Consider the following 22,630-nt stretch of genomic DNA (forward strand, 5'->3'; position numbering starts at 1 on the left):
TCCAGTACAGAATCCCCTAATATTACCCCATTTAGTAGGTAGGTGTAAGTTTTGTTCTTGCTACCACAGTGCATTAACTTACACTTGTCTGTGTTGACGCTCATTCTCGATTGGCTGCCAATGCTTCTAGTTTAACCAAGTCGTTCAGAAGACTCAGCACCCCCCTCCGTTATTTATAACCTTACACAATTTGGTATCGTCTGCAAAAATTTACACCATGCTCCATAGACCTTCTGACAGGTCGTGAACAATAGTGATCCTGGTACAGACCCTTGCGGCACACCACTTAGCACTTCAGTCCAATTTGAAAATGATCCATTAACCACAATGCACTGCTCCCTATTATCTAACCAATTACGGACCCAAGTGCATATTGTGCTCCCTAGCCCTATTCCTTGTAGTTTATAGATAAGACGCATGTGTGGTACTGTGTCGAAAGCTTTGGCAAAGTCTAAAAAGATTACATCCACCTCCTTACCCTGATCAAGGATCGCACTTACTGTTTCATAAAAGCCAAGTAAGTTGGTTTGACATGATCTGTCCTTCACAAATCCATGTTGGTTCCTTTTAATGACCTTATTGAACTTCTGAATACTATCTCTTAGAATACCTTCCAATACTTTCCCCACTATAGATATAAGACTAACTGGTCTATAATTACCTGGTTCAGCTTTACTTCCCTTTTTGAATATTGGCACTACAGATGGGTCCACATTTATCTTGACCTTTAATAGGAGTAACTGAGACTGGCCAGTCGGACTTAATCCCCTGCTGTAATTACTTAATCCCCTGCTGTATTGTTCTCTGTATTGTATTGCTGCTGAAAACAATAGATGAAGGGTTTATGCCAGGCCTGGCCAACCTGTGGCTCTCCAGATGTTGTAAAACTACACATCCCAGCATGCCCTGCCACAGTTTTAGCCTTCCCTACTAGCAAAACTGTGGCAAAGCATGATGGGACTTGTAGTTTTACAACAGCTGGAGAGCCACAGGTTGGCCAGGCCTGGTTTATGCTAATAAGTCATGTTGTGCCTAGGCGCAGAAAACTAGTCAAGATAACCGTGGATCCATCTGTACTTCAGCTATACGCCAGTCTTTGGGAACCATACCTGATATAACTGAATCTTTAAAGATCAAAGATAGCGGCCTTGCAAGTTCAGAGTGAAGCTCCATAAGAACTCTTGGGTGAATTCCATCGGGACCCGGTGACTTACTAATCTTTACATTAATTAATCGGTCACAGACTACATCCTCACATAAATAAGCACTTAGCAGTGGGACATTATCTTTGGTGACATTGTGTGTTAGTCCCTGCATTTGGTCTTCTCTTGTACATACAGTTGAAAAAAAAACTAAATTAATTTGTCCGCTATGTCATTATCATTTTTGATTAAGACTCCCATTTTGTCTTTTAAAGGGTCTATATCAGGCATTCCCAAACGCGGTCCTCAAGGCACACCAACAGTGCAGGTTTTAGTGATATCCAGGCTTCAGCACAGATGGTTAAATCAAAATAACTGAGCTACTAATTATGTCACCTGTGTTCAAGCCTGGATGTCACTAAAACCAGGACTGTCAAGGCCCGTACACACTGGTCGATATATCGGCCGTTCTCTTGAATGGCCGATATATCATTGGACCGTCGGCCAGTGTGTACGGCGATACATCTGTGAACTCCGTCGTTCACAGACGTATTGTGTCGGCCGCGCAGTACAGCCGACAGCCAATATATCTACCGATATATTGACGCGTCGCTGTGTGTGTACGGGGCGGTTGGCCGACCGCCCGTACACATGCTGCGGCGGCCGGCGGTGATTGACAGCTGGACTGGGCGGCCGTGTGTACACGCCTGCCCAGTTCATGACGTCAGTCCCCGACGGATCGGGCAGTGTGTATGCTGAACACACTGCCCGATCCGTCCATAGATATACAGGTTGAGTATCCCTTATTCAAAATGCTTGGGACCAGAGGTATTTTGGATATGGGATTTTTCCGTATATTGGAATATTTGCATAATATAATGAGATATCATGGTGATGGGACCTAAATCTAAGCACAGAATGCATTTATATTACATATATACCTTATACACACAGCCTGAATGTCATTTTAACCAATATTTTTTATAAATTTGTGCATTAAACAAAGTGTGTCTACATGCATACAATTTATTTATATTTCATATACACCTTATACACACAGCCTGAAGGTCATTTAATACAATATTTTTAATAACTGTGTGTATTTAACAAAGTTTGTGTACATTGAGTCATCAAAAAACAAAGGTTTCACTATCTCAGTCTCACTCAAAAAAGTCCGTATTTCGGAATATTTGGATAAGGGATACTCAACCTGTATCTGCAGATCAATTGATCTGCAGATATATCTATTAGTGTGTACCAACCTTTAGTGTGCCTTGAGGACCGTGGTTGGGAAACACTGGTCTATACTCTCCTTTAATATCTTGCTGTTGATATATTTAAAAAAAAATGGGATTTGCTTTGCTTTCCTTTGCTGCTAGTTTTTCAGTTTCTACTTTAGCCTCTTATTTCTTTTTTGCATATTTTGTTACAATCCTTGAGCCAGTATAGGACTGCTTATGAACGCTGATATTGACTGAGACCATATCGTGGTCGCTGTTTCCTATGGGCTCCCCTACTATAATATTTGATACCAATTCCCCATTGTTTGTTAATACCAGGACTAAGATTGCATTGTACCTGTCACGATCCGGGTATCTGGACGCCATTACTTACCCTTCAGATGCCTCCTAAGGCGGGCTCAGCGTTCCAGGACCGGATTCCGCTGTTCCTGAGTTTCCACATGCAGAGTGTCAGAGTGGTGTTTTCATCAGCCGCGGCCTCCGCTGTGCCCGCGTGGTTAAATGTGCATCTATCAGCCTGGCGTCTCCTGTCTCCGGTGGCCGGCGCCGCCATTACTGTTTCCCAGACCACATGGATTACAAACCAAACTTCCCTCCAAGTGTCTGCATGGGCGCAGCCATCTTGGATTCTGTCATCTGATCATTTCCACCAATCTGCTGTCTGTATTGTTGATTTGCATAATTGCCTAGCCAACCCCTTCCTTGCTGCAGGTATAAGTAAGCTGTACCTGAGCAAGGAAGACGTCAGTGCTTTGGTTGTCAAACCTAGTTCCTGTTTGTCTCTCTCCTGTGATTGTCTTTCAGGTTCCAGCTCCTGTCTCAAGACTTCCACCATAGAGACCCGCACCAGCATTCCACCTGCGGTGTAGCCTGACTCTCCAATCCATTGTGGATTCATCTGTTTCCAGCTACAACATTACCTGCTTCCAGCAGAGTACAGCTTCCCTTAAAGGGCCGGTGTCCTTTCTACACTTTACCACTCTCCACCGGTATTATTATTTCTCCGCTCCCAAGTTCTACATTTCAGTTCATATTTCATCGCTCCCAAGTTCATTTATTATTTAACTGGTTCCAGCCAGTATCCACTCCGTGCTAACAACAGTCTGGTTCCAGCCAGTATCCACAGCAGCTGTTTTACCTTCAGCAACCCAGCTTTTCCTGGAACACCAGCTGGCACAATCCTGGGTTATCTCCATTGCTACAGTCGGGCCTGGTAAGGACTTTCCATCTAGAAGATCATAAGAACTATCTCACACTACCAGTGCCCTGTGGCTCCTGCCATCCTGTAGTACTCAGGAACTGTATTTATTCTTTGCTGACTTTTACGTTTTCTTTTACTGCTGCTGTGTTGCGGAGTTGTCATAATAAACATCATTGACTTTTATCCAAGTTGTCGTGGTCACGCCTTCGGGCAGTTATTATTCATGTTACTTACATGTCCAGGGGTCTGATACAACCTCCCAGGTTCCGGTACATCTCAGCCCCTACAACTGAGGCTGCCTCCCGTCAGCTCAGGCCCTCAGTTGTGACAGTACCAGTTGGTTCCTCGATTAATTGAATATAGTAGATATCATTTAGTGTGTGTAAAAACATATTGCCCCTAGCAGTATCACATGAATGGATTTTCCAGTTTATCTCTGGATAGTTAAAGTCTCCCATCACTACTATGTCTCCTACTCCTGCTGCTCTTTCAATTTGCTGCAGTAACAATTCCTCATCAGACACATTAATACCAGGCGGCCTGTAGCATAACTCCAATAACTTTTCTATTGCTTTACCCCCGCATGCAATTTCTACCCAGAACGTCTCAACAGTATTTACAGTCCCCTGTTGAATATCTTCCCATATATGAGGTTTTAATAACGGCTTTACATAAAGACATACCCCTCCACCCCGTTTATTTAAGCGGTCTCTCCTGAACAGCGTATAACCCTCTAGATTGACTGTCCAATAATGAGATTCGTCCCACCAAAGTTTCAGTAATGCCTATAGTATCATACTGTTTGCTTGCTGCAAGGATTTCTAGTTCCCCCTTTTTCCTGTAAGGCTTCTAGCGTTTACATACATACAATTAAGATCAGTATTTCCCCCTGTGCTAGGGGCATCATTCTCTTTATGCAGCAACGGTGACCCATAATCATTATTAGCTAGTGTTTTGGTAAAAACTTTAATACCCATGTTAATACTCTTGCCGGCTGCTCTTTCCCTACCCCCTACTCCTTCCCCCTTTCATTCACTACTGCCATCCCCAGTATTCTCACTGCATTGTCTTACTGACCTATAGTTTCCTACAGTATTGTCTTACTGACCTATAGTTTCCTTCAGTATTGTCTTAGTGACCTATAGTTTCCTACAGTATTGTCTTACTGACCTATAGTTTCCTTCAGTATTGTCTTAGTGACCTATAGTTTCCTTCTGCATTGTCTTACTGATCTATAGTTTCCTTCTGTATTGTCTTACTGACCTATAGTTTCCTTCCATATTGTCTTACTGACCTATAGTTTACTACTGTATTGTCTTACTGACCTATAGTTTCTTCTGTATTGTTTTACTGACCTATAGTTTCTTCTGTATTGTTTTATTGACTTAGTTTCCTTCTGTAATGTCTTACTGACCTATAGTTTCTTACTGTATTGTCTAACTGACATATTATTTCTTACTGTATTGTCTTACTGACCTATAGTTTCCTACTGTATTGTCTTACTGACCTATAGTTTCCTACTGTATTGTCTTGCTGACCTAGTTTCTTCTGTATTGTTTTACTGACCTAGTTTCCTACTGTATTGTCTTACTGACCTAGTTTCTTAGTGTATTGTCTTACTGACCTATAGTTTCCTACTGTATTGTCTTACTGACCTATAGTTTCCTACTGTATTGACTTACTGACCTAGTTTCTTCTGTATTGTCTTACTGACCTATAGTTTCTTCTGTATTGTCTTAATGACCTATAGTTTGTCTTACTGACGTATAGTGGCTTACTGTAGTCTTTCTGACCTATAGTTTCCTTCTGTATTGTCTTGCTGACCTATAGTTTATTCTGTATTGTTTTACTGACCTATAGTTTCCTTCTCTATTGTCTTGCTGACCTATAGTTTCTTCTGTATTGTCTTACAGACCTATAGTTTCCTATATACATAGTTTTCCTGTCTATGTATGGTAGGTATGGAAGGGATACCTACCATACATAGACAGTATATATAAGCCTCAGCGTCTCCCTTCTGAAAATGATAATGAATAAGGTGTATGTGTGGATACCATGCACATGTAACTGATTCTATTTACAGGAAACAATAGGGAGAGCCCACGGCTGTCTGGCATTGTTCTAGATGGTAAAGTATTACACATATGAATATATTTCTTCTAAATAAAATATTTTTCACCCTGATTGATATAATACTGATAGTAAGACAATTCAGTCAATAGTAATCTTTCTTTTAATTAAGTAGGATCAATTTATATGAATTTTTAGTGTATATTTCCTAAAGGTTATATTTTAATTGCAATTAAATTAACAAGAGTGCTCCCAAAAAAACGTCCGAACTTACAGTCTACGGACCCAAAGGTATCAAACTTGTCAAATTTCACGAACGTGTGGGCTGAGGACCACGTCGCCGCTCTGCAAAGTTGAGTAGTGGAATTGAATGGGAGCAGCATTTGGAAGGCATGCTGTTCCTTGTAGTGCCAATGGGAGATCCTGGGGGTGACTCCAGGGTAAGTTAGCTGTCTGTCTGGAAGTGTTTTAGTAATAGCCTTTATCATGAGGCCTACTGTGACAAATTACATGGCCCTATGTGGGCACTGCTATTATGTAGGTTAGGACTGCTGTATCAGAGAAGGCGTGACGTGGCTCAGCAGCTAAACATGTGTTTGCAAACATTTGTGACTAATTCTCTGAATTTTATTACCAGATAGGTTCAGGTATGGTTACAGGGTCATTTTCAGCGTGCGGAAGGGAATTTGGGGGAGTGGATTTGCACCCACTCCTCATTGTCTGTTGAGTAGTGGAAACACATCTGGCAGCCGCCCATGAGGCACCCACTGATCTGGTGGTATAAGCACCCGTCTGAACCGTAACCTGTTTGCCACAGGAAATATAAGCTTGCCGAATGGCAAGTCGAATCCATCTAGACAAAGGCTGCTTAGATGCTGGCACCCCTTCTTTGGCCCATCATAAAGAACAAACAATGGTCCGACTTTCTGAAGGACGACGTAACTTGTACATATACCCTTAAAGCTCAGACAACATCCAAGGACACTTCCCCATCTGCGAGACCCTGAAAAGATGGGACCACAATTGGCTGGTTTACGTGAAACAAACCTTAGGAAGGAAACCTGCTCTTGTACGGAGTTCTGCCCTATCCTCATGAAACATTCATAGGACTCTTACACGATAAGGCTCCCAACTCAGAAACCCGCCTGGCCGAAACCAAGGCAATCAATAATGTGACCTTCCAAAAGAGATATTTCAGGTCTGTTCTTGCTAACGGCTCAAAAGTTGGAGATCTCAAAAATTCCAACACCAAATTTAAGTCCCATGGCGCAGTGGTAGGACTAAAAGGGGGTTGTATCCTCAGAACCCCCTGTAAAAAGGTTTGAACCTCTGGCAAGAATGCTAACCGCTTGTTGAAATAGTATAGAGAGAAACGAAATTTGAACCTTCAGAGGGCCTAGCCTCAGTCCTACATCTAGACCGGCCTGAAGGAAAAGTAGAAGTCTGGATAAGTGGAAGATCGTTGAATTCCACCCACATTCTTGACATAAGTCCATGTACCTCTTCCAAATCCTGTAGTAGTGCATGGCTGTGACCGGCTTCCTAGCGGCAAACATTGTAGGAATGGCCGTTCTTGGTATCCTTCCGTTTCTTAAGATCCGGGTTTCAATAGCCACGCCGTTAAACGCAGCCTGTGCAGGTGTGGGTGTTGGAACAGTCCCTGAGATAGCAGGTCCTCCCTCTGAGGTAACCGCCAAGGATCTTCCACTAGTAACCCTCGCAGGTCTGAGTACCAACTCTTGCGGGGCTAATCTAGTGCGATTAGAAATGCCCACACTCGTTCTCGTTTCAACCGTTTCAGAACCCTGGGTATGAGTGGGAAAGGTGGAAAAATGTAAACCCTCCTGTAACACCAAGGAAGTGTTAATGCGTCCACTCCTTCTGCTGCTGGATCTTTTGTCCTGGACACATATCTAGGCAGCTGATGGTTTTGCCAAGACGCCATTAGATCGACTTGAGATAGACCCCATCTCCTCAACACCATTTCGAAAATCCGTGGATGTAGGCACCACTCTCCCGGATGCATGTCCTGGCGGCTGAGATAATCTGCTTCACAGTTTTCTACACCTGGAATGAACACTGCCGAGAGGATGATGTTTCGCCTTTTTGCCCACAAAAAGATCTTTGTGGCTTCCTTTAACGCCATCCTGCTCTTTGTTCCTCCTTGATGGTTTATGTAAGACGTCATCGTGACATTGTCCGACTGTATCTTTAAGTGTTGACCCATGACTAGGTCTGCGGCTAAGAGAAGCACATTGTAAACTGCTCTCAGTTCGAGAATGTCTATGGGTAGGCTGCTCTCCTGTAACGTCCATCCTTTATGTCCATGGATACCATGACCCCTCCATGTTCTAAACCCACAATAACTGACTGGATTTATTCCATCTTGAATCTGCAAACCATTAGGAATTTGTTCCACTAGGACGGCACCGCAACCTCTGAGAGTGGCGTCCGTTGTCAGGATCCTCCAATCCCAAATGCCGAATCTCTTGCCTGCTGCGAGATTCTTGTGCAACGACCACCAAATCAAGTAGGTTCGTATGTGTGGTGGAAGCTGGATTCTTCGATGTAGAAGCCAGTGCGAACCTGCTCCCTGAGCAATGAGTTTCATCTGGAATGGTCAGGAATGAAGTCCGCCGTACCGGAGAGCTGCGAACGGCGCCACCCTCTTCTCGAGAAGTAGCACAGAGGTGTAGAGAACCCGTCTGTGTCCTTAGTACCTGAGCCACTAACCTCTGTGGGTCCTAGATCTAGTTCTCTGGTAGGAATACTCTTAATTGTATCGTGTCCAAGATGAAATCGAGGAAATGAATCTGTGGAGTTGGCATGTGGTTGGATTTCTGGAGGTTCACAATCCACCCATGTTGAATGAGAAATTGATGAGATGCCTGAGCATCCTTTATCAGCTGTTTCTGAGATGAGGCCTTGATCAGTAGATTGTCTAGATAAGGTATGATCGTGACCCCTGTCTCAATCCTGTCACCACTATTGCTTTGATCTTTATAAAGATTCTTGGAGCTGATGATAGACCGAATGGCAGAGCCCTGATTCGGTAGTGATCCCACACCGGTGCAAATCTTAAGTAAGCTTGGTGAGACGTCCAAATCGGGATATGAAGGTATTTTGCACTACCAAAAGTTTTGAATAAAATCCTGTTCCTCATTGAGGATATGGGACTGGCGACTTAACCCTTTGTATGCAGGAGTCTTTGAAGTTGCCTCCTGTAACGCTCCTGCTCACAACGGGCACCTAGGCCCTCGCGCTGCAAATAAATGGACCGTGTGGACGCTCTTGTAAACTATCCTATAACCCTGGGAAATATCTGGATGATCCAGACGTCTGGTGATGTTTTGGTCCAGGCGTCCCGAAAACCTTCCAACTCTGCGCCCCCCAAGGGGGACCCCAGGTGAGCAGGAAAACCATCATACCACGGGTTTGTCAGCAGGTCTGCCCTGCTTTTCTGGTGTCGACTGTGAATGACCTCTACCTCTGGTTCCACGAGTCTGTTGCTCCAAAACCTCTTCTGGCTCGGTACGACAGCGATCAAATGAATTTAAACACTGGTCCCGAGCAACCTCCTCTAACGTGTGACGTGGTGCTCGAGTAAGAAGTAGGTAGAAAGGTAGATGTCACTGCAGTTGCTTGTGAAATCCACTTGTCTAACTCATCAAACATCATCTAACCCCCAAATGGAATAGCCTCTACTCTCTATAAAAGGGGAGCGGCGGAGGAGCTGCGCTGCTAGCCTACCAGGTCTTAAGTTATAAGGCAGCAGCGTATGAGAAGCCGCTGCTGCTCGTTCCCCCGTCATCTTTTCCAGCCCTCCGCGCCCTCGTACTAGCGCCGACGGTGGGAGGAAGTGTGCGGGGGATATAGCCCGGGTCCCGGCGAGTGCAGGAGAAGCTGCGGCTGCAGCCATGAGAGATATGTCGTTTCAGTGGGCGGCGGCGCTCTTTTCAAGCGCCCCGCTGTGTGTTTAAGAGGCGGCGGTATACGCTGCCGCTGACAGCCGCGCTGCTTCTCCCTCAGCCCTCTGTCGGTAGAGGAAGGAGGGCGGGGGAGCTGACATGAAGCGGGAGTGTATAGACGGCCAGGGAGTGTTTCAGACCGATTGTTCTGTCACAGCGGCAGCGGAAGGAGGGGGCAGCGGGGAAGCTGCGCTGCTGAGTCCCAGGGCTAAGAGCCAGAAGGTAGCAGCGTTGTGTGCGGTCCGTGGGAGGAAGTCTGTCAAACTGCCTCCTGGATCCATGAAGAAGCTATGGTTACCGTAAGTGTAACTGTAACTAGGGCCCCTTTACAACCAGTACTCACTGCTGACTCTGTGCTCCGGATTTTCTGAGGAGAGATGCAGATCCCATTTAGTAAGGATCATTGTCTCTCTATTCTTAAGACTTTCGTCCCCCTTTACATTAGGTTAACTCAGTCTCAGTACTGAAATGGAGGAGGAGCTCCCTTCTTGTGCTTGTACCTCCTTGGCACAATTTTTCAAACTGAGGGATGTGAAGGGGGAGGAGCCGGCTGTGCAGACAATACTAATTTTTAGATTGTGCCACACCTCCGGTTGAAAGCTTCACACCCCTACTGTATAAGACTCCAGTGTCCCCTAGTGGATGAAAGAGAAAGGATGTTTACTTCTTTCTTTCCCAACCGCTTTTCTATGCAGAAGGGAAATATCTGCTGTTTATTGAGAGATGCTCCCTGTAAGGAATATAGAAATTTGCCACTTGTAGCTGAACTTGCAAAAGACCCCTCCCAATTTGCATCAGTTAAATTAAAGTCTCCCATGATTATGACTTCTCCCTTTAAAGCCATTTTAGTGATGTCCAACAATAGATTCCTATCCAAATCCTGCCCCTGGCCAGGTGGTCTACAGATCACCCCAATGCGAATAATGTCCTTCTCCACGGTTTCTGTGGTGACCCAAAGGGCCTCAGATTTTCTTCAATGTTTTGTGTCAATTGAAGTAGCATTTATGCTTTTTTCCCACATACATTGCTACCCTTCCTCCTATACTGACTATTCTATCCTTCCTAAATAAATTGTATCCTGGTATAGCTATGGCCCAGTCATGATTCTCATTGCACCATGACTGTAATTGACACAATATCCCGGTTATCCTTGGTCATTATCACAATTAGCTCTGGAATTTTGTCTCCTAAGCTTCTAGCATTTACACACATAGCTATAAGAATTATGTTTGTGCATCTGTTATTAGTAGCCATGTCCAGACAGTACAAAATAAATGACAAGTTTAAAGTTGAAATTACCTGTTTCGTGATGTTGCTCTGTATTTGGTATTTGTTTTTTTAACTAATCAGGAATCACACTCTGTCCTTTACACCACGACTACACCTCGCTAAATGTAAAGATATAGTAAACCTGACCACAAATGGCCAAATAGGTCTACTATATACAAGGAGTTATTTAATACGTGCATCATCTAACAAAATGAAGGTTATTTAATAAAAGGTTGCTAAACTGAGAAATTTAGATCCCATACAAATTAGACGCTACACAAAAAACACAATACTACTTATATATGATCCCTAAAAATAAACTTCTGCTTGTTACTTTTAATAACACTATAGTGATGTGTGTAATAACTCTCTTCATCTGATGTTTGTCATGGATAGCCTTGTGTTAAAAACACCCAACTGAGAACAGGGCTGATGGCGGAGGAGGGCGTAGAATAAAAGATTGCTGTAGTGACTGAGCAATGAGAATATGTGACTTCTGTAATAAGTGTTTATTACTCACCTGTGCTGATATCTGTAGGGATCTCCTCCTCCTTACACTGCTGATCACCCCTCACATACGTGTCTTCTTCTCCCTCTGTATCTTCTTCCTTCATATCAGTCACATATGTCTCTTCTTCTCCCTCTGTATATTCTGCCTTCATATCAGTCACATACGTCTCTTCTTCTCCCTCTATATCTTCTGCCTTCATATCAGTCACATACGTCTCTTCTTCTCCCTCTGTATCTTCTACCTTCATATCAATCACATACGTCTCTTCTTCTCCCTCTATATCTTCTGCCTTTATATCAGTCACATATGTCTCTTCTTCTCCATCTATATATTCTGCCTTTATATCAGTCACATACGTCTCTTCTTCTCCCTCTAGATCTTCTGCCTTTATATCAGTCACATAAGTCTCCTCTTCTTCCTCTATATCTTCAGCCTTTATATCAGTCACATACGTCTCTTCTTCTCCTTCTGTATCTTCTGCCTTCATATCTCTCACATCCGTCTCTTCTTTTCTCCTTATAGCTTCTGCCTTTATACGAGAAAGATGTTCTACCTAAATAACCCAAAAAATACAATGGCATTTGCATATTGTTTGATTAAATTGAGGTGAAACAGTATAATATTACTGTACTATACGCACACAGCTTCTCTGAACATCATATAGTGACAGTCACTTTGGTGTATTGGATGAGACCCTAAATCCCACCTACCTGATCCTCCTGTGGGGTCCTGTGATTCTCCTCTGTACAGTCCTGGGAATACAGAGGATGGGGACATCTCTCTGGTGTATCTCTGTTACTGTGCCCATCTGTAGGAGACACACAGTGACTGAGTACAGTGTTTATATGTGATTATCAGATGATGTGTGTATATAGGGGGCCCCCATACCTGCTCTCCCTTGTACAATACATGACAGTCTTACCCAGTGATGTGAGGGGGCGGTGATTCTCCATCATCACGTCCTTGTACAGACCCCTGTGCTCTTCTATATACTCCCCCTCCTGCATGGAGACATAGACAGTGACATCCTGACACCTTATAGACACCTGACACACAGTGATACAGTCATCACCCAGACACGTCCCCTGGTGTTACTGTATAATGTCCCATTCCCAGCAGTCACCTCTCCAGTCATCACCCAGACAAATCCCCCGGTGCTACTGTATAATGTCCCATTCCCAGCAGTCACCTCTCCAGTCATCACCCAGACACATCCCCCGGTGTTACTGTACTCCCAAGTCTCCTCAGACCCCAGTCATGTCCCTGTATTATTACTATAGATATGTGATGTCACTGTGACACTCCCGATCCCCTCATCTCCCCAGTCATGTCCCTGTATTATTACTATAGATATAAGTGACGTTATTGTGACACTTCCAGATCCCCTCACGTCCCCAGTCATGTCCCTGTATTATTACTATAGATAGAAGTGACGTTATTGTGACGCTCCCAGATCCCCTCACCTCCCCAGTCATGTCCCTGTATTATTACTATAGATAGAAGTGACGTTATTGTGACGCTCCCAGATCCCCTCACCTCCCCAGTTATGTCCCTGTATTATTACTATAGATAGAAGTGACGTTATTGTGACGCTCCCAGATCCCCTCACCTCCCCAGTTATGTCCCTGTATTATTACTATAGATAGAAGTGACGTTATTGTGACGCTCCCAGATCCCCTCACCTCCCCAGTCATGTCTCTGTATTATTACTGTAGTACCCTAGTGATCTGAAGGCCTTGGGACACTATGAGGGGGCAAATCAATGAATGAATGTGTAGATTTATAAGGTAATAGAGATGCTGCCAACTGATGTATACCATATATGTGATAATAACTTGGATCTTTCTAGTGATACAATAATGTATAGTGTTTATGCATGTTATTATTCTGTGCCTGCTGAAGGTGAGGGGACTCTGGTAAGCGCGCAGTGTGCGGGGGAGATCACGGAGAAGCTTCCAGAGGTCCCGTGTGCTGAGAGAGGTGGCTGGGCGCGTGTAGCGGCGGTTTTGTTGGTGGGCTGACTAAGGGGAGAGAAAAAGGCTGGCGGCTGAGACAAGGGAGATTACAGGAAGGCGGTTCCCTGCGAGTGAGAGAGCCCCTGTGGGGGAAAGGAATTGGATGTCTCCCGCTGCGGGTGAGAAGCGCTGTGTTAATTTCCCCTGGTGGACGCTGAGCAGGGACGTCCCGGTGGCTGGTTGTCACGGAGAGTGCTGGGAGGCGGAGCGCTGGCGGGGCAGGCTAGTACATGGGAGGAGACCGCAGTGCAGGCAGCAGCTACCAGGAGTCCAGCAGTAGCAGACAGTTTCCCCCCCCCCCCGAGGCAGAGCTGTGCCCCTCATCCCATCCAACCCGCAGGGAGAGCCCGGTTGCTGGAGGAGGTGGAGTCGGGGGGAGGTCCAGACCGGGCACACTATCATTGTAAATGCAGGATGCCCCCATATAAATCCTGCTAATCTGCATACTTCCCTATCATCCTTTAACTATTACAGTACCAGCCCCCAGCACAGTAGCACAGGGACCAGCAGCATCGGTGGATCTGAGAAGTACAAATATCACCTCTAGAGACTCCATATCCATTAGAGCACAGGTTCTCAAACTCGGTCCTCAGGACCCCACACGGTGCATGTTTTGCAGGTCTCCTCACAGAATCAAAAGTGAAATAATTAGCTCCACCTGTCGACCTTTTAAAATGTGTGAGTAATTAATACACCTGTGCACTTGCTGGGTTACCTGCAAAACATGCACTGTGTGGGGTCATGAGGACCGAGTTTAAGAACCACTGCATTAGATAATGACCAGCAGGATAGCAGTCATAGAGTGCGGTGGTGTATAATGATGAAAGCAGCTCGGAGAGGGCGCAGGGTCACCTAAACTTGGAAATAATACACTATGGAGACTAAGTACCCCTCACCTATCAGAGACAGGTGCCAATAACAGTGACTTCTGTACGTTCTGGAGCCACCCCCACGGATCTACAGTGGGGCTATGCTTATACTGGGACAGGTAACACAGATCATCACCCCACTATATGTAACGAGTAGACCACGGGTGTCATGGATTCCAGGGTGGAGAGCTCCACGTACTACCTTCCTGTTTCAGGTTGTCTAGGAGCGCTACAATTAGATCTTCCATGGAAACCATGCTATTCATTGCCGTGAAGTAGGCATTGCTCAACAATTGTGAGGACAATTGCTCCTAGTGGATACCCATATAACCCAGAGTACTTCTTATACACAGACATGAAAGGGCCCCAACCGTGCACGATTATAGTAAGAGAACCTGGGTGGTTTTTCAAACGCAGCCCCACAACTTTCTTATGGAATCATATTTTTTGTATTGCATGCATTACCTTATGTATAGGTGGGGTATATTATTATGTATAGGTGGGGTATATTATTATGTATAGGTGGGGTATATTATTATGTATAGGTGGGGTATGTTATTATGTATCAGTGATCGCGCTGAGCCTAAAAAAAGTGGGTCCCAGGGACCCTTCACTTTTAAAAATTGGGGTCCTACCTGTCCTATTCTGGGTCCCATCGGAATGAAGGTTATTAATCTTATTAATTATTCAAATATGAAACCCCACAACTTGATTTGGACACTACAAAAGTGTTGCAAGGGGAAGAAGGGGGTGACAGCTCTGCTGGGCTGTGTAGTATACAGAACACTGCTCCAGAGCTGTACCTAGACATTTTGGTGCCCTTTGGCAGAGAGTGAATTGGTGGTCCCCCTCCCATATTGGAAAGTATGGACAGTGCGCGCCGAAGGCGCGCTTAAAAAATGTAAGGGTCTGGCTTTGTGGGGAAGGGGCTTGGCCACATAATAGTACCAATTCACATTACACCACAGAGTAGCGCCGCTTATACACATTACACCATGTAGAACCACCTATACACACTGCGCCAGGTAGAGCATATTAATACACATTGCACCAGTTAGAGCACATTATACACATTGCACCAGGTAGAACCGCCTATACACACTGAGCCAGGCAGAGCACATTATACACATTGCACCAGGTAGAGTACATTATACACTTTGCGCCAGGCAAAGCACATTATATATACACATTGCACCAGGTAGAAGCACCTATATACACACTGAGCCAGGTAGAGCACATTATACTCATTGCATCAGGTAGAACCACCTATATACATTGCGCCAGGCAGAGCACGTTATACACATTGCGCCAGGCAGAGCACGTTATACACATTGCGCCAGGCAGAGCACGTTATACACATTGCGCCAGGCAGAGCACGTTATACACATTGCGCCAGGCAGAGCACGTTATACACATTGCGCCAGGCAGAGCATGTTATACACATTGCAACAGGTAGAGAACGTTACACACATTGCGACAGGTAGAGAACGTTATATACATTACGCCAGGTAGAGCACATTATACACATTGCGCCAGGTAGAGCAGTATATAATTGCCACTGTGGGTGTGCATGTGATGGTCACTCTGTGGGTATGTGTTGGGAGGGTGTATGTTGCCCACAGTGGAAGAATTTGGTGTGTTTATAATGGACACTGAGGAGGTATGGGCAGAGTGTATGATGGGCACTGCCCCATCCTCCATATCTGCATCATTAGCTGCCGACACTCTCTTCCCTCCCACACACATACGCTCCCTGTTAGTTGATTATAAGTATGCAGCCAGAGAGACACAGGCTTCCTCAATGATTGCGCTGCGCTGGCTAGTGAGCAGCCACTGTGTGTCATAACACAGCCCGCCCCGGCGCCTGCTTGCAGCTGCTTCTTACTGTAGTTTGGAGCAGAACGGCGAGTACGCTGGCGGACAGGGAGGAGGGACGTCACATCTCAGCCGCACTTGAATGGGGAGACATTGCCGGCAGCGCGATTGGATGGGGAGAAGCTGCGGGCAGCGCGATTGCACAGGGAGAAGCTGCGGACAGCGCGATTGGACAGGGAGAAACTGCCGGCGGCGATTTAATGGCGAGAGAGGCACTGAAGAACGGTATTGGCAGAGACGCACTGGTCAGTTAGAGACAGCACGTCTTACAGGACCCGCTCATTTAAAAAAAAACAGTCCCCCTCTGCTTGTAGCACGTAAAAACGCGCCATAGCACTTATTTTGCAATCACTGCATTATACACATTCCACCAGGCAGAGCACAGGGGAAGGGGGGAAGTTATTACACACACAGGGGAAGGGGGGAAGTTATTACACACACAGGGGAAGGGGGGAAGTTATTACACACACAGGGGGGTGGGGGGGAAGCAGTTATACACACAGGGGAAGTGGGGAAGTTATTACACACACAGGGGAAGGGGGGAAGTTATTACACACACAGGGGAAGGGGGGAAGTTATTACACACACAGGGGAAGGGGGGTGGGGGGGAGGCAGTTATACACACAGGGGAAGTGGGGAAGTTATTACACACACAGGGGAACGGGGGTGGGGGGGAGGCAGTTATACACACAGGGGAAGGGGGGGAAGTTATTACACACACAGGGGAAGGGGGAAGTTATTACACACACAGGGGAAGGGGGGGAGTTATTACACACACAGGGGAAGGGGGGGAGTTATTACACACACAGGGGAAGGGGGTGGGGGAAGTTATTACACACACACAGGGGAAGGGGGGTGGGGGGGGAAGTTATTACACACACACAGGGGAAGGGGGGCGGGGGGGGAGTTATTACACACACAGGGGAAGGGGGGTGGGGGGGAGGCAGTTATACACACAGAAGAAGGGAGGAAGGGGCAGTTATTATACACACTGGGGAAAAGGGGAGGGGGGGCAGTTCTTGTATTCCTCCAGTATTACCCTGCTCCTGTGCCCTGTGGTGTTTCAACAGAGTATCGTGGAAGAGGGGAGCGGGTGACAGGGTTTAGATTACAATACAGAGCGGCAGGTTAGAGGGAATGAATGGGGCGGGTCTGGTCCTGCAGGAGCTTCCCCCTACTCCTCTCCAGCCCATATGACCCTCATGCTGTAGCACCCGCAGCCGCCTCTTGTCCCTCCACTTACCGCTGGCATCTTCCTGCTTCCTCCGCTGTCTGACTCCTGTAGGTCGCTGGAGGGGCACCGTGGATTTCCTCAGCCCGCCCGCGGAGGTCACAGCCCTAGCTACGGCCCACACACACAGCAGGATGATTCCTGTCATGTGCGGCGCGCGCGGAGCAGACGGTGAGGAGAGGCGGGGCGGGAGAACACACAGACACACTCTCACAGGGTCTCCTCCCCTTCCAAGTTCCTCCCTCTGCTGCCGTGGAGACGGAATCTGACTGACAGCGCTGCTGGTCAGAGCGCGTCCTGCGGGACCCTGGGTGTTTTTATTTTTGAGTCCCCTCAATCAATTATTGGGTAAAATATGCGCCATAGCGCATTTTTGCGATCACTGATGTATAGGTGGGGTATATTATTAGAACGGTTCATGGTTTGAGTATTATATGATAGAACTGTATAAAGTGGCCTATAACTTCTTGCATATTAAAACTAGTATACTTACGGGTGGAACTGTCTCCGTATCTGTGGAAGAGCCTGAAATCACAAAGGAAAGGTACGATAGGTAAATGTGCATAGTCCTATCTGGTTACATCACATACTAATGTTATAGGCGACCACTACAGGGGTAGTTTAATTCCTAAGCGATTAGAGTATTGGGCTCTGAATAGCTTGGGTGGAGGCACATTGCACATATACACTTTACCCCCAGGTAAAAAAGGGGTTACATTACTATAGATATAAGTGATGTCCCTGTACACTCCCAGGTGTGTGATATACATTTGCTTCATACTAAGCAATATTTTCAATCCCCAAAATTACATATAATAAAATTAATAATAATAACGACACTAAAGGCTGCACCCCAGTATAAAAATAATAACAGATGTCTTTAAAAGCAGGACACATCAGGCCATTCCTCCTGTATTGTAGGACATCACCACCACTCCCAATGTATAATAATAATACCTGGACACCACAAGCCGCTGTCCCTGTACAATAACCGTACACAAAAACCTGCTCCCCCTGTATAACAGTAATAGCAACAGGACACCACAGGCCGCTCCTTCTGTATAATAATAACAACAACAGGACACCACATGCCGCTCCCCCTGTATAAAAATAATAACAACAGGACACCACAGGCTGCTCCCTCTGTATAATAATAATAATAATAATAACAGGACACCACAGGCCACTCCCTCTGTATAATAATAACAACAGGAAACCACAGGCCGCTCCCTCTGTATAATAATAACAAGACACCACAGGCTGCTTCCCCTGTATAGTAATAATAATGACAGGACATCACAGGCTGCTCCCCCTGTATAGTAATAATAACAGGACACCAAAGGCTGCTCACACTGTATAATAATAATATCAGGACACCACAGGCTGCTCCCCCTGTATAGTAAGACGCCATTACCTGATCTCCACGGACACTGGGAGGCTGCAACAGTCGACGAAAACTCACTTCCTGTATGTGGAACGCACAGTACGGAAGTAAGGTGGACCGCACAGACAGGAAGTAGGGTATGATTGGCACAGGCCGCTTACTGGTTGCTGGCCCCTCCCCTCCTTCACCCCGCCTACAGCCCCGCCCTCTGTAACGATTATTACTGGACATGTCATCAGTGCAGGAGGCCGGCGGCCATTTTCTTGTAGACCAGTCTGGCAGCAGCAATAGGTTCCCTGGCCGAGTAGTGACGTCAGGAGCGGCGGCCATTTTCCCCTGGTCTGAGCTCCGCCTTCCTTCTATCATTCCCACAAGGCAGCAGGAGCAGAGAGCAGCCATTGCTGTGTCTGGCAGCAGGTAATGATATTATTATTATTATTCTATAGGCTGAGCAGCTCTGGTGTCAGGTTCTGTACTACAGGGGGAGCAGCCTCTGGTGCCTTGTTATAGTGCAGCTGGAGCAACCTCTGGTGCTGCATTATCCCTGTACAGGTGGCTGACACTCTAGTGTCCTATTACTGTAATACAGGTGGAGCAGACCACGGCGTTACCGTAATACAGGTGGCGTAGACCCCGCCGTTACCGTAATATAGGTGGCGCAGACCCCGCCGTTACCATAATACAGGTGGCGCAGATCGTGCCGTTACCGTAATACAGGTGGCGCAGACCCCGCCGTTACCGTAATACAGGGGGCACAGACCCCACCGTTACCGTAATACAGGTGGTGCAGACCCCGCCGTTACCGTAATACAGGTGGCGCAGACCCTGCCGTTACCGTAATACAGGTGGCGCAGACCCCGCCGTTACCGTAATAGAAGTGGCGCAGACCCCGCCGTTACCGTAATACAGGTGGCGCAGACTCCGCCGTTACCGTAATACCGGTGGCGCAGAGCCCGCCGTTACCGTAATACAGGTGGCGCAGAGCCCGCCGTTACCGTAATACAGGTGGCGCAGAGCCCGCCGTTACCGTAATACCGGTGGAGCATACCCCACCCTTACCGTAATACAGGTGGCGCAGACCCCGCCGTTACCGTAATACAGGTGGTGCAGACCCCGCCGTTACCGTTATTCTATACATATAATGGCATTGTACTATACAGGGGAGCGCTATGTGTTGTCCTACTCTACAGGGGGAGCGAACTGTGTTGCCCTTCTATACATGGGGAGGTGCCTGTGGTGTCGTGTTAGTATTATTATATAGGGTGAGCGGCATGTAATGTCTTTCTATACAGAAGGAGCGGCCTGCGTTGTCATAATATACAGGGGTAGCATCCTGTGTTGTCATAGTATACAGGGGGAGCGGCCTATGTTGTCATAGTATACAGGGAGAGCGACCTGTGCTATCATAGTATACAGGAGGAGCGGCCTATGTTGTCATAATATACAGGGGTAGCATCCTGTGCTGTCATAATATACAGGGGGAGCGACCTGTGTTGTCATAATATACAGGGGTAGCATCCTGTGTTGTCATAATATACAGAGGGAGCGGCCTGTGTTGTTATAATATACAGGGATAGCATCCTGTGTTGTCATAGTATACAGGGGTAGCATCCTGTGCGATCATAATATACAGGGGTAGCATCCTGTGTTGTCATAGTATACAAGGGGAGCAGCCTGTGTTGTCATAATATACAGAGGGAGCGGCCTGTGTTGTTATAATATACAGGGGTAGCATCCTGTGCGATCATAATATACAGGGGTAGCATCCTGTGTTGTCATAGTATACAAGGGGAGCAGCCTGTGCTGTCATAATATACAGGGGTAGCATCCTGTGCTGTCATAATATACAGGGATAGCATCCTCTGTTGTTATAATATACAGGGGGAGCATCCTGTGTTGTCATAATATACAGAAGGAGCGGCCTGTGTTGTCATAATATACAGGGATAGCATCCTGTGTTGTCATAATATACAGGGGTAGCATCCTGTGTTGTCATAATATACAGGGGTAGCATCCTGTGTTGTCATAGTATACAGGGGGAGCAGCCTGTGTTGTCATAATATACAGAAGGAGCGGCCTGTGTTGTCATAATATACAGGGGTAGCATCCTGTGTTGTCATAATATACAGGGGTAGCATCCTGTGTTGTCATAATATACAGGGGGAGCATCCTGTGTTGTCATAATATACAGGGGTAGCATCCTGTGTTGTCATAATATACAGGGGGAGTGGCCTGTGTTTTCATAATATACAGGGGTAGCATCCTGTGTTGTCATAGTATACAGGGGGAGCCGGCTGTGTTGTCATAATATACAGGGGGAGCATCCTGTGTTGTCATAATATACAGGGGTAGCATCCTGTGTTGTCATAATATACAGGGGTAGCATCCTGTGTTGTCATAGTATACAGGGGGAGCCGGCTGTGTTGTCATAATATACAGGGGGAGCATCCTGTGCTGTCATAATATACAGGGGGAGCCGGCTGTGTTGTCATAATATACAGGGGGAGCATCCTGTGTTGTCATAATATACAGGGGGAGCGGCCTGTATTGTCATAATATACAGGGGGAGCATCCTGTGTTGTCATAATATACAGGGGGAGCCGGCTGTGTTGTCATAATATACAGGGGGAGCGGCCTGTATTGTCATAATATACAGGGGGAGCATCCTGTATTGTCATAATATACAGGGGGAGCATCCTGTATTGTCATAATATACAGGGGGAGCCGGCTGTGTTGTCATAATATACAGGGGGAGCATCCTGTGTTGTCATAATATACAGGGGGAGCGGCCTGTATTGTCATAATATACAAGGGTAGCATCCTGTGTTGTCATAATATACAGGGGTAGCATCCTGTGTTGTCATAATATACAGGGGTAGCATCCTGTGTTGTCATAATATACAGGGGGAGCCGGCTGTGTTGTCATAATATACAGGGGTAGCATCCTGTGTTGTCATAATATACAGGGGTAGCATCCTGTGTTGTCATAATATACAGGGGTAGCATCCTGTGTTGTCATAATATACAGGGGTAGCATCCTGTGTTGTCATAATATACAGGGGTAGCATCCTGTGTTGTCATAATATACAGGGGTAGCATCCTGTGTTGTCATAATATACAGGGGTAGCATCCTGTGCTGTCATAATATACAGGGGTAGCATCCTGTGCTGTCATAATATACAGGGGTAGCATCCTGTGTTGTCATAATATACAGGGGTAGCATCCTGTGTTGTCATAATATGCAGGGGGAGTGGCCTGTGTTGTCATAATATACAGGGGGAGTGGCCTGTGTTGTCATAATATACAGGGAGAGCGACCTGTGCTGTCATAGTATACAGGGGTAGCATCCTGTGTTGTCATAATATACAGGGGGAGTGGCCTGTGTTGTCATAATATACAGGGGGAGCATCCTGTGTTGTCATAGTATACAGGGGGAGTGGACTGTGTTGTCATAATATACAGGGGTAGCATCCTGTGTTGTCATAATATACAGGGGAAGTGGACTGTGTTGTCATAATATACAGGGGTAGCATCCTGTGTTGTCATAGTATACAGGGGGAGTGGACTGTGTTGTCATAATATACAGGGGGAGTGGACTGTGTTGTCATAATATACAGGGGAAGTGGACTGTGTTGTCATAATATACAGGGGTAGCTTCCTGTGTTGTCATAGTATACAGGGGGAGTGGACTGTGTTGTCATAATATACAGGGGGAGTGGACTGTGTTGTCATAGTATACAGGGGGAGTGGACTGTGTTGTCATAATAGACGGGAGGAGCAGCCTGTGGCATCCTACTCTACAGGGGGAGCGGCCTGTGTTATAATATTCCTTTCTTTCCTCACACTCACTGCTT

General features: G+C 46.2%; 1 protein-coding gene across 2 annotated transcripts in view; it reads right to left on the minus strand.

Moving 5' to 3' along the window:
• The window catches only part of LOC134983487 (zinc finger protein ZFP2-like), a 38,700-nt gene extending 19,817 nt beyond the window's left edge, over positions 1 to 18,883 (minus strand). For both annotated transcript variants that reach the window (XM_063949157.1, XM_063949156.1), the window contains exons 1-5: positions 18,807 to 18,883; positions 17,886 to 17,917; positions 12,325 to 12,403; positions 12,109 to 12,210; positions 11,412 to 11,951 (exon numbers count right to left, since the gene is read on the minus strand). In XM_063949157.1, the coding sequence (XP_063805227.1) occupies positions 11,412 to 11,951; positions 12,109 to 12,210; positions 12,325 to 12,358 (676 nt within the window). In that variant the 5' untranslated portion in view covers positions 12,359 to 12,403; positions 17,886 to 17,917; positions 18,807 to 18,883. The remainder of the gene's footprint in view (positions 1 to 11,411; positions 11,952 to 12,108; positions 12,211 to 12,324; positions 12,404 to 17,885; positions 17,918 to 18,806) is intronic.
• Positions 18,884 to 22,630: the final 3,747 nt, after the last annotated feature.

Source organism: Pseudophryne corroboree (genome assembly GCF_028390025.1).
Source record: "Pseudophryne corroboree isolate aPseCor3 chromosome 3 unlocalized genomic scaffold, aPseCor3.hap2 SUPER_3_unloc_16, whole genome shotgun sequence".
Taxonomy (NCBI): Eukaryota; Metazoa; Chordata; class Amphibia; order Anura; family Myobatrachidae; genus Pseudophryne; species Pseudophryne corroboree.